The 18,895-nt window shown below is 39.2% G+C and overlaps 3 protein-coding genes across 4 annotated transcripts; 2 read left to right on the top strand and 1 right to left on the bottom strand.

Moving 5' to 3' along the window:
- Positions 1-2,508: 2,508 nt before the first annotated feature.
- Positions 2,509-3,722, top strand: pth4 (parathyroid hormone 4). Of its 2 annotated transcripts, none has more exons than XM_051095180.1 (3): positions 2,509-2,590; positions 2,683-2,793; positions 2,874-3,722. In XM_051095180.1, the coding sequence occupies exons 2-3, from the start codon at positions 2,705-2,707 to the stop codon at positions 3,163-3,165; spliced, it is 381 nt and encodes a 126-aa protein (XP_050951137.1). In that variant the 5' UTR covers positions 2,509-2,590; positions 2,683-2,704; the 3' UTR covers positions 3,166-3,722. The 2 variants fall into 2 exon arrangements, with proteins under 2 accessions (XP_050951137.1, XP_050951138.1); XM_051095181.1 differs by having other exon boundaries at positions 2,877-3,716.
- A 72-nt stretch (positions 3,723-3,794) lies between these two features.
- On the bottom strand, positions 3,795-9,328 carry apobec2a (apolipoprotein B mRNA editing enzyme, catalytic polypeptide-like 2a). The gene is made up of 3 exons (XM_051095179.1): positions 8,995-9,328; positions 5,449-5,978; positions 3,795-4,288 (listed from the first exon to the last, which is right to left on the bottom strand). The coding sequence occupies exons 1-2, from the start codon at positions 9,237-9,239 to the stop codon at positions 5,450-5,452; spliced, it is 774 nt and encodes a 257-aa protein (XP_050951136.1). The 5' UTR covers positions 9,240-9,328; the 3' UTR covers positions 3,795-4,288; position 5,449.
- Positions 9,329-15,061: 5,733 nt separating this feature from the next.
- Positions 15,062-18,238, top strand: elf3 (E74-like factor 3 (ets domain transcription factor, epithelial-specific)). The gene is made up of 9 exons (XM_051095178.1): positions 15,062-15,166; positions 15,254-15,412; positions 15,818-16,048; positions 16,141-16,284; positions 16,374-16,484; positions 16,583-16,669; positions 16,927-17,043; positions 17,139-17,334; positions 17,431-18,238. The coding sequence occupies exons 2-9, from the start codon at positions 15,262-15,264 to the stop codon at positions 17,534-17,536; spliced, it is 1,143 nt and encodes a 380-aa protein (XP_050951135.1). The 5' UTR covers positions 15,062-15,166; positions 15,254-15,261; the 3' UTR covers positions 17,537-18,238.
- The last annotated feature ends 657 nt before the right edge of the window (positions 18,239-18,895 follow it).

Genomic DNA, 18,895 nt, shown 5'->3' with positions numbered 1-18,895 from the left:
ACAGTGTTGATCCCTTACGAAAATTAACCAAGTTTTCATTTTTTGGTTTTATTTGTAGTAACCCTTACGAAAATTATGGTTTTATTATAGTAAAAGTGTAGTAACTGTTTTTTGGCTCACTGATTATTGTATAACCATAATTTACTACAAATACCATGGTTAAACTATGGTTAGTGTAGCAAGACTGGTTAATTTGTGGTTACTATGGTTTAACTATAGTACCATGTTTTTTTTGTTTTTTTTTTTAGTAGTAAAACTATGGTTTGTTTTCTTAAGGGAAACCATGGTAAATACTTAAACCATCGTAACTACAAATTAACCAAACTCATGTTTTTTTTGGTTTAATTTGTAGTAAGCACTTAAAAAAATTAACCATGGTTTTATTATAGAAAAGTGTAGTGTTAAACTAGGCCTGGTTAGTGTAGCAAGACCATGTTTTTTTTGTAGTTACTATGGTTTAACTATAGTAACCATTGTTTTTTTGTTTTTTGGGTTCTATTTGTAGTAAAACCATAGTTAATTTTCATAAGGTTAATACTTAAACCATGGTAACTACAAATTAACCATGGTTTCGGTATTCTAACCATAGTTTAACCACAGCATTTGTAGTAAAACTGTGGTTTTACAAATGGTAAACTATACACCAAAAAAACATGGTTGCTATACTTTTACTATTATAAAACAATGGTTAATTTTCGTAAGGGAAGCACAACTGATGTGATTAGCAATGTGAAATAGTGATTAGAGTAATTATTGATTAGAAAAATAAGCTATTCTTGAATAAATTACTCACCTTAATTGAGATATTTTGCTGTAGCAACTCTCATATATTGGTTCATGTAGCAAAGCACTGAAAATATTCGTGAGATACACAAAAACCAACAGGGTTTGCTGTTATTAAGTCAAACACAATGCAGTGCATCTTGAGGTGCTAAATTTGGACTAAAAAGAAACATTTGTACCGTACATTTAGGGTTGTTCACCACAAAAACAATCATATCCCTAACAGCACACGTACATCTTGGAGATGTCTATTTGGCATGTGTTTTTACATCTGCAAGATGTATTTTTCAGTGTTTGCTCATCTGCAATACATCTTTAGGACGTGTCAAACAGACGTCTATTAGATATCTTTAAGATGTTTTTAATTTAGAATGGATGTAAAACTGACATCTTACAGACGTCTGTCAGATGTTTGTACACAGCAGATGTTTTCCAGATCAAGTGATCTTTAACAGACATCCTGCAGACGTACGTGTGCTATCTGGGTTGGAATATAGTGTATATGGCTAATGTTCTTTAAAACATCTCCTTTCTGTTCTACAGAAGAAACAAACCCAGATAGCACACGTACGTCTGCAATCTGCTGTGTACAAACATCCGATAGATGTCTGTAAGGTGTTAGTTTTACATACCGAGGGGTGAGAACCAGAAGGGCGTAAGTGACATTATTGGTGAAATGGAGCTATATATCAAAAGAATGCTCTTGAGCTCTTTCTACTGGCAAAAAATACATGAGTGTACAAATTTTTATTATAAACAATTGAAATCAGTACACAAAGTCAGATCAAACTTTGGTACATTTTGGTTTTGGCCCTCTTGTAAAGTTGGTGAATGTCACTTACGCCTTTCTGGTTCTCACCCCTCATTACATTCTAAATCATAAACATCTTAAAGACATCTGATAGAAAAAACGTCCTATAGAGCGTATTGCAGATGAGCAAACACTAAAAAATACATCTTGCAGATGCATATAGATGTGTCAAAAAAACGTCTTCATAACGCATGTGTACTATCAGGGAACGCATACACATTTGCAAGTAAAATGGTGTAATGGGGACAGAATGATCATTTTTGGATGAACTATCCATTTGAAGTAGTTTTGCGGGTTTGTGGTCATCTGGGCGGTTGCTAATCAGAGATGTTTTACTTCGGAGGAATCATCATCACCATTAATGTCCCCATCGAGTGCTTGAATTTCTCACCATTAGAAACCACATGTGAGATGTGTTGCTAGGGCTGTGAGAGTCTTCAGCGATGCTGCTGACGTGGTAACGCGCTGACGGTAATGCTTAGTTTTGAAGTTCTAACGAAAAGGCATTTTAACTAGAGCGCTCGTTATGAACGCCAACGGCTTTATCGACTGGGAGTTTTCTTTTTAACAACCAACTTGTTTTTGACTTTCCTCAAGTTTTTAGGTGAAAATACACTCAGCCAATCCACATCTCACTGGCTTTCTCAGCAGATTTCGCATTTCTGATGAGAAACCTGAAAGCCCTCAAATTTCCATTCCAGGCTTTGAGCTCAATGAGGATGCCAACCTGTGAATAAGAAATGGAATGAAACCCAGAACAATGGTTAATCAATAGTTTGACGCATCCATTATAAATGACTCTGTGGAAGCAACGAAAGCATGATAATTGGGACTCGAGGAGGGGGAGATCTTCAGGCGCTGTGAATGTGACTGCGTGAGGTCACTTCCTGTCTTCAGGATGCTAGGGGTCTATATAAACCCTGAGACCTGGCCGTCTGTCAGTCAATCATCTGCAGGAGAGCAGACGGACGTCTCACTGTCCAGTAGAGAGACAACGTGAGTACTGCTCAGAAACACGCTGAATGGAGGAAGTTAAAAGTTTGTTTGTGAAGTTTTATTCTGGTCTGAGTTCATGTTTTGCTCTTCAGCTCAAGGCGTCGCAGTGCTCGGATGATGTTGAAGACCCAAAGATCTCAGCAGCGCGTCGCTCTCATGATACTGATGGTGGTCGCAGCCGTCCAGTGTCAGGAGAACGAAAGGTTGTCTTCCTACCAACCTATCTACCTATCTATCTGTTTATCTATCCGTTTAAGGTTTCTCTGTAATTGTTGTTGTGCAGCAGACGGGCGGTCACAGAGCATCAGCTGATGCATGATCGCGGTCGCTCCATCCAGAGTCTCAAGAGGTTGATCTGGCTGTCCAGCGCGATCGAGGGGCTTCACACCGCGCAGACCCGCACACTGACCGCCGAGGAACCGGACAGCAGGTGGCGCTCTCGCGACGCGGCGCAGCTCTACTCTCAGCTCGGGAAAGACAGCGGCAGCAGCAGCCACAAGAGGGCGCTGGAGACGCTGTTGAGCGACATGTACAGACCTCACCTCACCTCTGCGCTCGGAGACGGAGAGAAATAACACCATCCCGAATACATCCCATCTGATGTCCCGTTAAATCTTAGCAGTGACTGTCCGACCTCGTCTATAATGAGGAGCTGCGTTACTCAACAAAACTACATCGCTGCTGTTATGATCAACGAAACTGTATTACGCTAGTTTTGTAAAGATAGATGTGTTGATTATAACGTAAGCGATCTAGTTTTGGCGCGGTTTCTCCATCTGCGCAGACGCAGAGCTGCTCATCCGTGCTGTGTAAATTTGTGAGTCTTTAACATTTATTTAAGGGATATAAAAACGGTTTAGTGTGCTACACACCACGTACTGTCACATATGGTCTTCACGAAGTACTTTATGACTGGTATTTACTTAGTACACGTGCAGAAACATAGTAATGCCATGTTTTTTTGTTTTTTTTGTGTGTGGGCGTGTGGATTTATTTAATGGGATGTGTTGGTATGCTTGGACCAGGTTCAAATATCTAGTAAACCATCCTTGCTATTATATTTATTTATATGGATGCTATGAACAGATCGTATTTTTGATTTATTAAATGTATGTGTGATTAAAGATGCTTTTAAGTAAACGGCTGTCAGAACTTATTTCGGTTCAAATGTGAATATTTGTGTATAATACATAAAACAAAGCACAACAGAACAACACATTTTTTATTCGTTTTCCAAAATAGTGAAGGTAGTTTCCCATGTAATGTTATTTATATATTGCTTGCGCAATATTTCCAATTATTTCATATACAGCTGCAACGTTATTTTCAGTTTACTTCGTATTAATACAAAATCATATTTCACAGTGCTCAGTATGAATTTGTACTCGGACAAGCGTGAATACAAAATGATAAATAAAGTGGAGCTGACCTTCAGAATATAAAACGCTATGAAACGTCACACAAAGTGCGACTGAAGTGACTCATTAAAACATAAAACTAATTATTAAAAAGTATAAATTCTCTTCACTTCACAGAAATACAGAAAACATTAAAGTACTACATGAATCTGTCAGTATTCTTGTATTACAAATAACGGACGCAGAACAGTGTTTTTGGCGCGCATTTCTCTCTCATTCACACAAACACGCTCTCTTCTTCACTCGCTGACAAGTGTTCGTCGGATATCCCTTCGCTATCCTGCAAAAGATCAAAAACAGTTGCTTTAATCGACAAAAATAGGTTTCAATTTCTTAAATCCCCCCTCAGAACACCCTGACCCAGAAGCTAAAGTGAGATGAGACCTGAATCGTCAAATGATCCGTGCGATATTTGAGATACTCCGAGACAGACACACAAACGGCTGACTACAAACTTTGTTTGCTGTCTGGATCGTTTCAAAGCTCCTGACATTTGCTGAAACGGTAGTATGACAACATGCTATTCTGAACACAGCTACTCTCTAGTACTAACTGGCAAAAGTATGGTACCATTCCCCTCAAAAAACAAGTATGTACTATATTTTTATTATTACTGACAAATTAAGTTTAAATGCTATATTTTTAGTTTGCTTGTTGTATGAGAGACTTAATTAAAAGCACAAAAACAAGTAGCACATAAATATTGACATTAAAACAGTTATAGCTAACTAAAACTAAAAGCACGCAAAAAACACATTTTTGTTATTTGAAATAAGCATTAACTGATATAATATTTAAAAAGTTGATTTATTTCAACTAGTTTCCAGTGACATTTATTATTTTTATTTACTTTAAATTTAGTTTAAGTATTAACTAAAAAAAGAAAGAAAAAAACGAACAAAAATCACCACAAAATAACTAAAACTATGACTAAAATTACATCGGAAAATGGAAAATATAAAAATAAAATTTTTTAATTTTAATAAAACTATAAGAGAATTTCAAATGCTACTGCATACATGAATACCATAATTGTGTGTTATGCTTTTCTGTGCATGATGAGTTTAGCTTAGCCACATGCTAACACCAAGCACTAATGGTCAATGAAATTTCAGGAGAACATTTTTACGAAAAATGTAAAAAAAAAAAAAAAAGTTTTCCGTTTTTTTTTTTTTACATAAATATATGGCATTTTGTTGCAAGTGCATTATATAAACATTTTTCTATTTTGGAGTTTCATTTTAATTATAGTTAAAGTTTAAGTAATTTTGTTGTGTGTTTTTGTAGTTTTTCTGTTAAAAACTTTATTTTTCAGTTTTTTCAGTTAAAGCTTATTTTATTTCAAGGTTTCTTTTAAAAAAATAGTTTTAACATTCATTAACTAATACCCCTGTTGCATATGTTTGTGTAAGTGTTTGTTTGGTGAGGATCGTCTCTTACATCACTGCAGGATGTCAGCCAGTTTGTCTTGGTAGTACTCATAGTTCTCCTGGCAGTCCTCCCACGGTGCGAATGTCTGATCGTCGTTCTCCACGAACGTGTCCCAGGTGTAGGTGAAATCCAGCGGCTTCATCATACGTAGTTTGCAGCCGGCGGCCGCCAGGGCCTTTAGCCCCGCCTGGATTTCAGGCTCCTCCCACTCGAAGAGCCGCGCTGAGAAGATTGACAGACGGACGCTCTTCCTGGCCTTCAGGATCTCAACCAGCTTCGCGGCGCAGGCGGCACACGGGCTGGACGACATGTACCAGGTGATGGTGTATTTGACGGCGGGGTCGTAGTCAGGCAGGACCTGCCGGAAGAAGGCCTCCTCGGCATGGCCGCCCGCGTGCTCGTCTTCGATGTAGCCCCTGAGGAGGCCGCTGGCGCCGGGCCCCTGGTCCACCAGGTAACACAAGAAGGTTTTGTTACGGCCGGACGAGTACTCGACGTTCTTGAACTGGAACTTATAAAAAAACGGGTCCATGCGATCCCTGTGGACACAGAAGAGGATGAATTCAACACATACACAGCACCCTCTACTGGAACCTTCTCACATTACAAGCTATTTTCACTTATGAAAAGTGCATTAAAATTATTTAGCAGTCTAGAGTCTGTGGTAGGACTGGGTTGAACCCTTACAAAAAATTAACCATGGTTCTATTATAGTAAAATTGTAGAAACCAAGTGTTTTGCCATATTGATTACCATTTGTATAACCACAGTTTTACTACAAATACCATGGTTAAACTATGGTTAGTGTAGCAAAACCGTGGGTACTTTGTAGTTACCATGGTTTAACTATAGTAACCATGTTTTTATGTTTTTTTGGTTGTATTTGTAGTAAAACCACAGTTAATTTTTGTAAAGAAAAAAATATTTCATAATATTATTTCTTGATTTTGATTAACCCAATTCTGATTCTTAAATCCCAAGAATGGGTCTATGCAGTTTTAAGATTATGAGTGATGATGTAAGGATCATATCATTTTGCTGACTTTCTCCTTCAGTTTTATTAATTTATTAGGAATCATTATAATGCGGCCAGAGATCGTTCATAAGGAACATAAATGTTTACCTCCCGAGTCTTTCAATCGTTCATAAATGAACAGTGTATAAACAAAACTTAATGAAAGATCATTTGTAGCACGCCTCCCACCCAATAAATCGCAATAATCATTGTGCTTTATTACTTTATTAGCGTTCAAATTCCGTCACGAAATTCTAACAATACCGTTTTGGCGCTCTTTCGCTGTGGCGCGTCAGTTTAGGCGGCAGCGCGAAGCGCGAGTAAACAATAATCTATTCGGCATTAACAGCAGTTACAGGACGAAATAAACACCAAAAAACAGCATAAGGTATGATTAAAGAAGCAGTTCAACTGAAGTGAATTACGTCTCATGTAATCGATTAGTCAGCGTTTCAACAGCAGAAAGACGTCAGTAAAACAGTAAAACAGCTTGTGTTCAATGATATCACGTATTTACCTCAGAAAAGTGAATATACTCGAAAGCTAGCAAAAAACAAAAAAAAAAAAAAACGAGTGTTTTGATTGAAATTTATAATCACATAGATTAGCCTGTTACATTAAATTAGCTGTTCTCCAATATTTAACATGTTTTAATAAATCCGTCACAAAGACAAGTTATGACATCCACTATTTAAACGTTTTACTTTAACAACAAACTGGAGTAAAAACATAATTATATTATCAAAACATTATTATAATACTTTTTACTGTAGAATATTGTTGTGTTTGATTATGAATCAATTTCATATAGTAATGTACCAATTGACAGGGTTTATTGTATAGTTTACTGCATCTGATTGCCTATATCCAAACAAATCAATACGTTCAAGTGAATTGTGATCATATCATGAAATTTGTCTCAATAGCCAGCCCTAGTCTGCGGCCTCTGTGGGGGTTTCTGTGGTTGATTTTAACAGCTCCTTCACCGGCTGACAGATGGAAGGGCTGTTAGGGTTATAAATACCCTCGGCGGGGGCAGAACTTTATTCTTGGACTCTGACCCATATACAGAACCGACCGGCGGTTTTGAGGTATTGTGTGCGTTCGCTGCCAGATGATCCTGATTCAACTGTAACAAACACCTGCTACGCGAGATGATCCACAACAATTCACAGCCTTAATGTGTCGACAGAATCAAACTCATCAGCGATGGCTTATCAAGCACATTCAGATTCAAATACGTCAGTCAGAAATGAAAATATCTGGATTGAAAAGCCCTGTACTGAATTGAAACATGTCTCATCAAATGATCTGAGCTGCTCCGCTTTCGTTTTATAGCGCTAGATGCTTACTGGATGATGACTGTGTTGTTTTATTTCTGTTTGGGAGTTTTAGGAGAAGCATCTAAGGGGAAGCCGATACCTAAATGAGATGTAATTCCAGCTCCAAGTCCATCTGATGGACATCCTCAAGAACCAAAAACCATTTTTAATGGTTTAGAGTTCTTAAGTTGGTCCTTTTGGACACTAATTATGTTCTTTGAAGTACCATATGGAAGTTCTAGCGTTATTTTTAAGAGTGTGTTCTTTAGACGACACACAGCAGACAGCGAGACACATCACGGCCTGTCAGGACTGACCTTGTGGGGGTTGGGTTGGACTTATCTGCTGTACGCAAGAATTCGGCTTGAACGTTCACACATTCCCCAATAGATTCAGATTGAGGTTTCTGGCATCGGGGGTTCCTTGAAGAACCTTTAACATCCATGAAGCTTCTTCCATTGCACAAAAGATTTTTTCAAATGTTTAGAAAAATGGTTCTTTTAAGAGTTTACATTTTTCCAGAAGATGATTATCAGACTTAATTTACTTGGAAATGAAACTCACACTCATATCATTATAAACCTGTACGACTTTCTTTCCTCCATGGAACGTTTAGGAGATTGTTGACATTGATGTGATAAGGACTCGCTCTAATAATATTACCACAGAAAAACAATTTTGGTTCTTTAAAGAACCGTTTTTTCCTTAATACTTTTAAAAATCCAAACATAGAACCTTTTGTCCAATGGAAATGTTCAATGGATGTTAAAGGTTCTTCACGGAACCACTGATGCCAATGAAGAAGATTTATTTTGAAGAGCATATTTCAGGTCTTCTGAAGCCACATTAAGCAATTATGCTTTATTCCCTTAAATCTCGTCATTTGTGTAATGTATTGTCATATATTCCGCTAGAAGTCGTCAGCGATCCCAACTCCATTGGTTCTCACATGTCACATGACCGATTGTGATTCAGCAAGTTTGTGTGCAAAACTTGAGTCTGTTCCTCAAACAAAACTGTTTTATGACCTATGATGCACAAGTAACTACTATTGACTGCTTTTATGATGTTTTTCATGTTTTTCAGAAGATCATACATCTCGTGTTTCACAGAAGAAGGAAAACCACACAAGTTTGGAATGTACTGTAAATAAAGAGAAGGATCCACTTTGATTTCCTCTCATCTGATGTTCTAGTCTTTTTTTTTTTTGAGACTCACCCTGTGATGATCTCGAACGGCGGCAGTTCCATGGGTTCTGGTTTCTCCGCGTTCTCTCCATTCGCCGTGGCTCCGTTCGCCGTGGCGGCCTCTCCGTTCTCCACCGACGGGTTCGCCCCATTCACCTCAGCTTTCTCTCCTTCTTTAGGAGTTTTCTCCTCTTTCTTGGCCTCATTTTCTGCTCTCTCTTTCCTCCTGGCGCTCAGGCGAGAGCTGCTGCTGCCGCTGCTCTTTCTGTCGGCCATCGCTGAAACTGAAGACACAAAACACACACACACCTCAGTATTTATAACAGCACTGGAGTGTGTGTGGAGTGCAACCGCTCAGGATAGAGGGGTCGTACAGACTCTGTGTGTGTGCAGCTGTCGGTCTGTTCTATTAAAAGACCCTCTGGCCATAGAGATGATAGATAAACACAAGGCATGCATCATACGTGCACTGCAAATCAAATGTTTAGACAGTTCTTTCAGTTCTGTCAAAATATATTTGTGACTCTGGACCACAAAACCAGTCATAAGGGTCAATTTTTTAAAACTGAGATGTATACATCATCTAAACGCTGCATAAATAAGCTTTCCACTGATGTACGTTATGGTTTGAGATACGACTACTTGAAAACCTGGAATTTGAGGGTGCAAAAAAATCAAAATATTGAGAAAATCCCCTTTAAAGTTGTCCAAATGAAGTTTTGATATATTTATGGTAAGAAATTTACAAAATATCCTCATGGAACATGATCTTTACTTAATATCCTAATGATTTTTGGCATAAAAGAAAAATTAATCACTTTGACCCATACAATGTATTTTTGGCTATTGCTACAAATATACCTGTGCTACTTAAGTCTGTTTTTTTCACATGTGAAAAGCATCCCATGATGCACCTCATGAACATCCAGAGCTGGAATCTGCATGAAGAAGCTCAAAAAGATTAAAATTTTTAGTTTTGCCCAATGTTTTCATCACAACATCATTTCCAGACTTACATTTGTGATATTTAAGAGTTTTCATTAATGCACTATTACACATGCAAATGTAAATACAGAACAAGTGCTAAATGTTTTTACATGGCAAAAAATATGTATTTTCAAATATATTTACAATAAATGGCCAGAAATATATTCGCTAACATATGTAGCAAAATATATAAATATATGAGCGAGACTTCCGGTTCATTAGCTGCTATGAAATTAACGAGAAGAATAACAACGTGCGGTAAACGGTAAAACTGTTTGCACTACAAACCATTGTGTTCATAATTAAGATAATACATTAAAATAATATAGTGTGACACATCAATTTGCAATATCAATAGCAAAACCAGCTGTTTTGTACAGCTAAAAATAGCTTTAATGATGGGGATGAGACCGGAAGCCACACCCATTAAACTTACAAATGACCGTGCCCACTCTTACGGGAAAAATAAGGTGGATATATTTAAAATATAAATGTAAAAAATAGTTTTTAAAACAGTGTTTTAAAAACCTATTTTACCCTCTAGAAATATTTCAATCCCGGAAAACACATTCACATGTCACATTTGAAGAAAAACATTGTGTAACCTGTAATAATGTAATAGCCTACGTTAAAAATAAATTAATACATAAATCATCAAAGAACATGCTTGGCATCTTTTAAAAACAATATAACAATACATGAAAAAAGTAAACATTAAATATTTTTAAAGCTATAACTGTAGTAGGCTATTCCATCCAACTCAAATGTATTTCCTTGTCCCCGAAATATGAAAATACATTTTGTTATATGGAGGCTGAAACTAAATAAATATTTCATTTTAAACAAACATTCAGCATATTTTTTAAATACATTTCGGCCAGATAAAAAGTATATATATATTTTTTTTTACGAGGCAGTTTTGTCTTGTAAAATATAAAAACATTGAAACGTTTACTTGAGAAGCAACACACATACTAAGATTCTCAAGTACATTTGTCTTGTTTTAAGGATTTATAGTGGGGGGAAAATTCTGCATGAACGGAACGCTAGCGGCCAGTGACGTCATTCGCATACAGTCATGTGAAAAAGTTCAGACACCCTATTGAATTTCATGGTTTTCTGTATCGGGACATAATAAAAAATTATCTGGTCCTTGGCAGGTCTTAAAATTTGGAAAATAAATCCTCAGATAAACATCATCACATGACATATCACACAGTGTCATTATTTATTTAAAAAAAATACAGCCAAGAGGGAAAGGCCATTTGTGACAAGGTTAGGACACCCTATGAGTCAAATGCCTGTAGATCCACTTTTAGCAGCAATAACTTGAAGCGTTCATTTTCTGTGACTTTATCAGTCTCTCACATCGTTCTGGAGGAATTTGGACCACTCTTCTTTTCAGCGTTGCTCCAGTTTATTGAGGTTTGTGGGCATTTGCTTTTGCACAGCTCTCACCACAGCATTTGAGTCAGGATGAGCTCTGGACTTGGACTGGACTGTTGCAACACCTTGATTCTTTTCTTTTCATCTATTCTGTTGTAGATTTGCTGCTGTGCTTGGGATCATTGTCCTGTTGCATGACCCAATTTTGACCCAACATTAGATGTCGGACAGATGCCCTCACATTTGACTCTACAATACTTTGATATACAGAGGAGTTGATGGCCAACTCAGTGACTGTGAGGTGTCCAGGTCCTGTGGCTACAAAACAAGCCCAAAATGATCAGCCCTCCTCCAGCATGTTTGTCTTTTGGTATGAGGTGTTTGTGCTGATGTGCTCTTTAGGTTTTCACTGTGCATTATGGCCAAACATCTCCACTTCGGTCTCGTCTGTTCAAAGGACATTATTCTAGAAGACTTGTGTTTTCTTCAGATGCAACTTTGCAGACCTAAACTGTGCTGTAATGAAGCTTTCTTCTGCCAATCCTTCCAAACATGTCATTTTTGTCCCATATTTTTCTAATGGTATTGTCATGAACTTTATCATTTAACAAGTTAACTGAGGCCTGTAGAGTCTGAGCTGTAGTTCTTGGGTTGTCTGGCGTTCCTCTGAGCTTTACACGGTCTGATTTTGGGGTGAATTTTCTGGGACGTCCACTCCTGGAAGGAGAGGTGTCTGTTTTACTGAATAAACGTCAGATTGTTTGGAATGGAAATGGAGATTGATGGCAGCAACAATTGCTTCTCTAAGATGATTGCTGATGTCTTACCTCCTTGGCATTGTGTTAACACACACCTGAAGTCTCCAGACCAGCAAACTGACAAAGCTTATGCTTTTATAGAGGCACTCAGACTGATGATGATCAGTTCATCAAAGGTTTTTAATTATCAGTGCTTGACTGTTATTTACCCTCTTAATTCCAATGTTAACAGTAAGGGTGTCCTAACTTTGTCACACATGGCTTTTCCATTTTGGCTTTATTTTTGTTCAGTAAATAATGACACGGTGCAATTTCCCATGTGTTTTTGTTCATCTAAGGTTTCATTTTCGAAATTTTAAGAACAGCCAAGGACCAGTTTTTTTTTTAATGATGTCCTGATACGGAAAACCGTGGAATTCAACAGGGTGTCCAAACTTTTTCACATGACTGTTTACACGTACGGCGTGAAGCGCGCGCTTTACCTGATAAACGTCTGTCAGTCATTGGTGTAAGAGCTGTCATTCTCTTGAGGCGATGAAAATGTAAGCAAACATTGGCATTGTGTCCTTGTACAAACAGTGTGTAGGTTGAGGACAGATATGAGATTAAAGTTCGCCTTTATCTTATTTACTGTAAAGGTTTCACGGTTTTCTTTAAAGCTAGCCTACTTCAAACCAAACCGTTATATAGCGAAGCTTTATAGAATTATAAACAACATGACGTAAGTGGATAAAAGCAGCGAGAACGCCTGAAATAGCGTGTAAATGTAAATGATCTGCTTAATACGCATTTTACGCTGTTTATTATCGGTACGTGTCGCTATGGTTACAAATATTAGCCGCGAGTTAGCGAAATCGGGATATAATGTGTGTATGCATGTGTATATATAAAAAATGTTCTTTAAAATAAAACCCAAATTGATTTACCATGGTATTTACATGGTATTTCGGGGTATTTCCAATAATATTGTGGTTATGTTAATAAAACAAACCATGGTAGCACCATTGATACCTCCTGGTACTTTTTTATAAGTCTAAAAATACCAAGGAACTTGTCCAAAAAACATGATAGTACCATGGTACTTTGAGACCAGCTGTTTAATGTAGTTGCAGTTCCCAGATCTCTCCACATGGTGGCAGAACTTTCACATTAATGAGACTGTGTTCAGCTCATATTAACTACATTAACTAGCCTATTAATGGAGCATGGAGTAGTTAATAACTTTGGGAAGTGGACAGAAGGAATTCCTCGCTGTCACACTGACCTTCATGCTTAACTAGATGTGGTGAATATATAACAGACCCCAAGCGGAGCGAGAAACACAGACAGACTAGTGTTTGTCATCACGACTGGGACTTCCCAATGACTCCTGCTGTTTTAATTTAAGCTAATTATGATTACTATAACTCAAACCAAACCCTAACCAACCCTTTACCGACAACGTTTGGAAATTTCTATGTGCAACAAAACACTGTAATTCAAAGTCATCGTGAGAACTTTTTTAGCATTTTTATATGAAGTTAGTCATGATGGCTTTAAACTAAGTTTAATATTTAATTATGAATCATTCATCTAATGGTAAGTAGTGACGTAAAGAGGTTTCGTCTGATTTGGTTCTCTACAGCTAAAAGAATAGCTCATCATGACCTCAGGAGATGAATACCTCTGTGAAAACATGCGTTAAACGTGACCTTTTAAAACATGACCTTTATAATACTGAACTAATGTTGTTTCTCCCTCTATCCCACGCAGCTGATTGTATTTATTTATGATCGTATCTCACTTCTGCCGAAGTGAGCCAATGAAGCGTCTCAAGTCTAAAAACAAGAGCATCTCTATTTGATCACATCAGCAGCAAGTTCTTAGGAAAACCACCCAGGCTTCTTAAGTTATATTAGTGAGGATCTTGTTTAAACAACGAGGAGTGTTTTTTCAAGAATTATCAACCTACAAACTCTCATGACTGATAGATGCGTTCACACTTTCTCCTCTATTAAGTGTTCAATCAACATGATGCAAGCCTAGACCAAGCGGTGGGTGGCAGTGACGGGGTGACAGACGCCTCCGCGTATGGAAAGTCTTGCCGTCTCAGGAATCGTTTATCTTCATCCAAACCTGTTCATGTGCATTCCAAGACATCTTTCCTCCAGCGTTTATCAAGGTGACGTCGCCAAGAACGGAAAAAGTGCTTCAGTTGTGAGGGGAGGGAAAATGTGAAGCAAATAACTTGGAAACATCTAAATCTGGATCACATGATGAACTGCTATTTTTAGCAAATTGCACAAAAATAGAAACGGAAAAGGCCTGTGCATCTATGCGTGGTAATTAATGATTACCATACCTATATGGTGGTATTTAGTCTACGTGGTACACAAAACGAGCGCAAACACACATTGAAAATGCTTACATCACTCGCTGTCATTATGAGCTTAATCCACAACAACAGAATGGTGTTTACCATCACCTACATCTATTTCGAAAGCACTCAGCCGTGTGTGACGACCCAAAACACACACAGAGAAACACCAATCAGTCCTGCAGCAAACCGAAACCTGTTATATAGTTACACATACATACACACACAGTAAATATTGACAGAAATGACTTCATCCCTACAGGAATAGTTGAGAGAATGGGTTAGTGTGTGTGTAAGTGTGAACTGCTGTGGAAAGAGCGCGAGTGACATAGTATTTGCTCGCGTTTATCTCTCAGTGTATGTTGGCTGCCTTGTCATGTTTCAGGTTCACGTTTCAAGGTCTGAAAAGCTATTCTCAGGAAGAAAAAACAAAAGGGGAGAGTGGCTGAGCGAGCGCAAGGAGAGAGAGATTCGCTGGAATTCCCCCTCCCAGGAGAATATGCTCACCTGGTCACGCCTCCTCTTGTAACTTACCTGTCCACGCCCCCTTTGCCCATTCTCGCACCCTATAAATTCATCCTGAAGCAACAGGTGCTTCAGAAAAGCTTCTGATACTCTTAACAGTGAACAACAAAGCCTTACTGACTGGATTATTACTTTAACTCTTGCACTGGGATTTTATCTGGAAACCAAGCTGCCTTCGGCTACCACAACTGGTAAATAATTTGCCTTTTAAATCACTACCTTCCAAGCAAGAACATACTTTGGATGAACTTCAACTGATATTGTTTCTTCTCTCGCAGAATTCTCGATGGCGTCAACCGATCTTAGTCTAATTCTCAACAATGCAATTGCCAACCTGTACCCATCTGAATCGCAGCCCAACATGTTGAGCACGACAGTGCCAATGGGCAGATCACCACATCTCTCCGAGATCACCTTCAACAGTAACAGCACAATGGGTAAGAGTTCTGCATCATACCTCTAAAGAATTGCCTGCTTAAGTTGGTTCCCATCACCCAACCTGAGAGCCCAGACACGCTGATAATCTCTCATCCCTGCAGTCTGACCTCACTTTCTGACTCTTAAAATCATTAACCGAGGCAATGTTTAACTTGGCCTGTGGTAGACGCGCAGGAATGCTTTCTTTATGGTCTTTTGGCCAAAGCAGTCATTGTTGACACTGTGATCAAAACCTACGGGGGTGTCAACACAACAGATAGTTAAACACACAACAGTAGTTCTGGCCCTGGAGACAGTAAACCTGAGCGGGTATTCTTCTATTGTTAATGGGGGGGGGGGTGATCTCAGGTGCTGACCTGTCATATGGTGAGGGCTAAACATACTTTGAACCTGTTCTCCGGCAGGCTCCTGGGACCAGGTGAACCCACAGATGTGGACCAGGCAGAATGTTCTGGAGTGGATCGGGTTTCACGTGGAGGAGAGCAGGTTTGACGCCAGTCTGCTGAATATGAACTACTGCGACATGGACGGCGTCACGCTGTGCACAATGTCCAAGGAAACCTTGATGAACATGTTCGGACTGGTGCTTGGCGAACAGCTTCACCACAGTCTGGAGAGCCAAAAGGCCAGATATGGTGAGCAACATGGACGGAAAGCTGTTTGTTTAAATATTCTAAATCTTTGGTGCTTGAATGCAATAACACTCTTGATTTGTTTGTGTCTGCAGCTACTGACCTGTCAGAGACCGGTCTGAGTGAATCCGAATTAGATTTACTGGACAACATACTGCAGAACTCATTTCCTTACATCCATGGACCAAGCCTCGGTCCACTGCTGGAAACAGTGGTGGTCCAGGCCTCAATCCCAACAGGTGAGATGCAAGTTCCACTTTTTGCAACCACAGGAAGCAGTATCCCACCATGCATACTTGAAATAACACTTGGACTTCTGTTCACGCAGACAATACGGAGAACACCTACAGTTACTTTGATGAGTACACCAGCCAGCTGACTCCAGAGAGTGACCATGGCTATGACTCTCTAACTGAGAGTTTCCAGAGTTCAAACACTGGTACGTGTGCCTGCTAAACTCTACTACTCCATTAGGGTCAAGCATCCCAAAGTTCTCCAAAAGTCTGAACGCTCTTTTCTTTGGTATGTTTTTTGTAGGCAGCTTCCTGAACCCAAGCTCACCCGAGTCCAACAGCAGCGACTCAGACCCCGAATACTCAGAGATGCCTTACTCCACCAGCACCAGTAAGTTCCTTTGATTCTTCACCTCCAATTCTGCTCCTAGAGGGACGCCTACTTGCAGAACCTAGTTGCATGCTTAGCCAAACACACCTGAACCAGCTAATCAAGGTCTTCAGGTTTACTTGGCATTGGCAAGCAGCTTGAAACCAAACTCTGCAAGAAGGTGATCCTCAAGGAGCAGGTCTGAAAACCACCAGTAGATTGATCCCAAAAGACATAAACATAGTCATCTAACGTTTGACTGTGTTTCTTTTCCACAGAGAACTTTGTGAAACAAGAGTCAGTAGAGACAAAAAAGAGAGGCAGGGGCCGACCCCCAAAGCCCAGGGATAGTGAGGGATATGAGCACTTCATTCAGTCTAAGAAAAGCAAACATGGTGAGTACACAGAACTCTAGCTAAGAGGTACCTCATGCTCAAGATCAAGTAGGTAATGATCATCCATACTAAACCAGATTCTTGCTCCATTGCAGCTCCAAGAGGAACCCACCTTTGGGAGTTCATCCGGGACATTCTGATTCACCCGGAGCAGAACCAAGGTCTGATGAAATGGGAGGACCGCAGAGATGGCGTCTTCAAGTTCTTGAAGTCCGAGGCTGTTGCTCAGCTCTGGGGGCAGAAGAAGAAGAACAGCAGCATGACTTATGAGAAGCTCAGCAGAGCCATGAGGTAAAAGATGCATGAGTTTTGGGGTGGGGGTGGGAGGATTTGTCCCGGTGGATGCTAGGACAGCAAAATAATCAGAACGCTTGCTCTTTCCTACAGGTATTACTACAAACGGGAGATTCTGGAGCGAGTGGACGGACGCAGGCTCGTCTACAAGTTCGGGAAGAACTCCACCGGTTGGAGGATAGAGGAGACCGGATATTGAAGCGGACTCAGTGAAAGAAGGCCGCTTTCAGTCAAGCGTAGAGACTTTGGGCTCCTGCTAATGAGGAACTTAAGGCGGAGATTGGTTGCTCTGAAGATCCTCTCTTTAGAAACACACTCTTCCCAGAGGGAAAAGGTTTCGCAGAAACTGTAAGCCAGTGTTTTGGCTAAAGTAGGTTTTATGAACCGGTAAAAGTAGCACTTAGTCTGGTTCGAGACGCCACGCGGGCGTGGCCTGGATCAGATAGTATTGCTACACCACTTAAAGACTCTATGTAAACACTTGTTCTTCACAATTGTTGAACTGTGAGACAATGTAAAGCTTTGTAAAGCCTCTTGGTATTGGGAAATGAAGTTTCATGTGTAAGTAACTGTTAAACTATGTGTCAGAGCAGACTAATGGAAGAACACGTCGGTGGTATGAAGTGTGTGTAACGTTCATAATGATCTGCTGTACTGATTGATAATTGTTCTACTGTATGTAAATGTATGTAAAACTAAATATTCTTTGTAATACTTGTCAATCGAGTACAAATCAGATATATCATTGAAGATTCTGCTCAATTTTTCTGTGATTTGTTAAGTCACTGAATAATATGTATGAGGTTTGCCTCTCAGAAACAATAACTATTATGTATGGCATATATTTGCTATTTTTTTTTTGTATAAGCCTTTTCTAAATAAAATTTCTGATTAAAAGCCATTTATCTTGCATTTGTGCCTCACCCTCCTGGACTACATCCCACTCTTATTTCAACATTTACTTTATAATTGCTCAATTTGCTCAAGCCTCCTTATCGTAGATCACAGATGTGTTGAAACGCAACTCTTTCGTGTGAAGTTCAAAACAAATATGCAGCAGAATGTGGGGCGCATGCTATTTTTACGCATCATAGATGCGTAAAGTGTAAACAGGCTAAAAATGCAGGTCAAATTTCACTGCAAATCAACAGAATGATTCAGCTGATTTTTTCTTCAACATGAATTCCAACACGTTTCTTCATCAGGCTTGAAGTCTACGCTGGACTTTTTTGTGGATGTATGAAGTCAATTCTCCTTAGGTTGAATGTGAATGCAAATACAATTTGCCACAAATTCTTCAAATGCCCATGTGAGTGCTCTTGTCAGACATTCAACCTAGAATTTCCAAAAGATGCATTTGATGCAGTTTGACCTTTGCTTGCACTTGATCGCATTTTTCATAGCAGGTTTAGTTTTGCATTTTAGAGCACAAAGCAACTGTTTTTTAGAGGTCCGGCATTCAAATACACACGTCGCATTTGAATTTTTGGATCCACATGCAAATAGAGCTGAACAAGACAGAAACTGAGAACCGTCGTCCGAATTCAAAGCAGCAAAC

Source organism: Labeo rohita, chromosome 22 (assembly GCF_022985175.1).
Source record: "Labeo rohita strain BAU-BD-2019 chromosome 22, IGBB_LRoh.1.0, whole genome shotgun sequence".
Classification (NCBI taxonomy): domain Eukaryota; kingdom Metazoa; phylum Chordata; class Actinopteri; order Cypriniformes; family Cyprinidae; genus Labeo; species Labeo rohita.
This window is presented reverse-complemented; position numbering and strand designations above follow the sequence as displayed.

What these genes read in the sequence shown, in the direction of transcription:
- pth4 (XM_051095180.1), top strand. Translation starts at nt 2,705, where the DNA reads ATGATGTTGAAGACCCAAAGATCTCAGCAGCGCGTCGCTCTCATGATA. An exon ending in CAGTGTCAGGAGAACGAAAG is followed by an intron (nt 2,794 to 2,873) that starts GTTGTCTTCCTA and finishes GTTGTTGTGCAG; the next exon opens with CAGACGGGCGGTCACAGAGC.
- apobec2a (XM_051095179.1), bottom strand. Translation starts at nt 9,239, where the DNA reads ATGGCCGACAGAAAGAGCAGCGGCAGCAGCAGCTCTCGCCTGAGCGCC. An exon ending in CCGTTCGAGATCATCACAGG is followed by an intron (nt 5,979 to 8,994) that starts GTGAGTCTCAAA and finishes CTGTGTCCACAG; the next exon opens with GGATCGCATGGACCCGTTTT.
- elf3 (XM_051095178.1), top strand. Translation starts at nt 15,262, where the DNA reads ATGGCGTCAACCGATCTTAGTCTAATTCTCAACAATGCAATTGCCAAC. An exon ending in GCCTTACTCCACCAGCACCA is followed by an intron (nt 16,670 to 16,926) that starts GTAAGTTCCTTT and finishes TCTTTTCCACAG; the next exon opens with AGAACTTTGTGAAACAAGAG. An exon ending in GTCTAAGAAAAGCAAACATG is followed by an intron (nt 17,044 to 17,138) that starts GTGAGTACACAG and finishes GCTCCATTGCAG; the next exon opens with CTCCAAGAGGAACCCACCTT.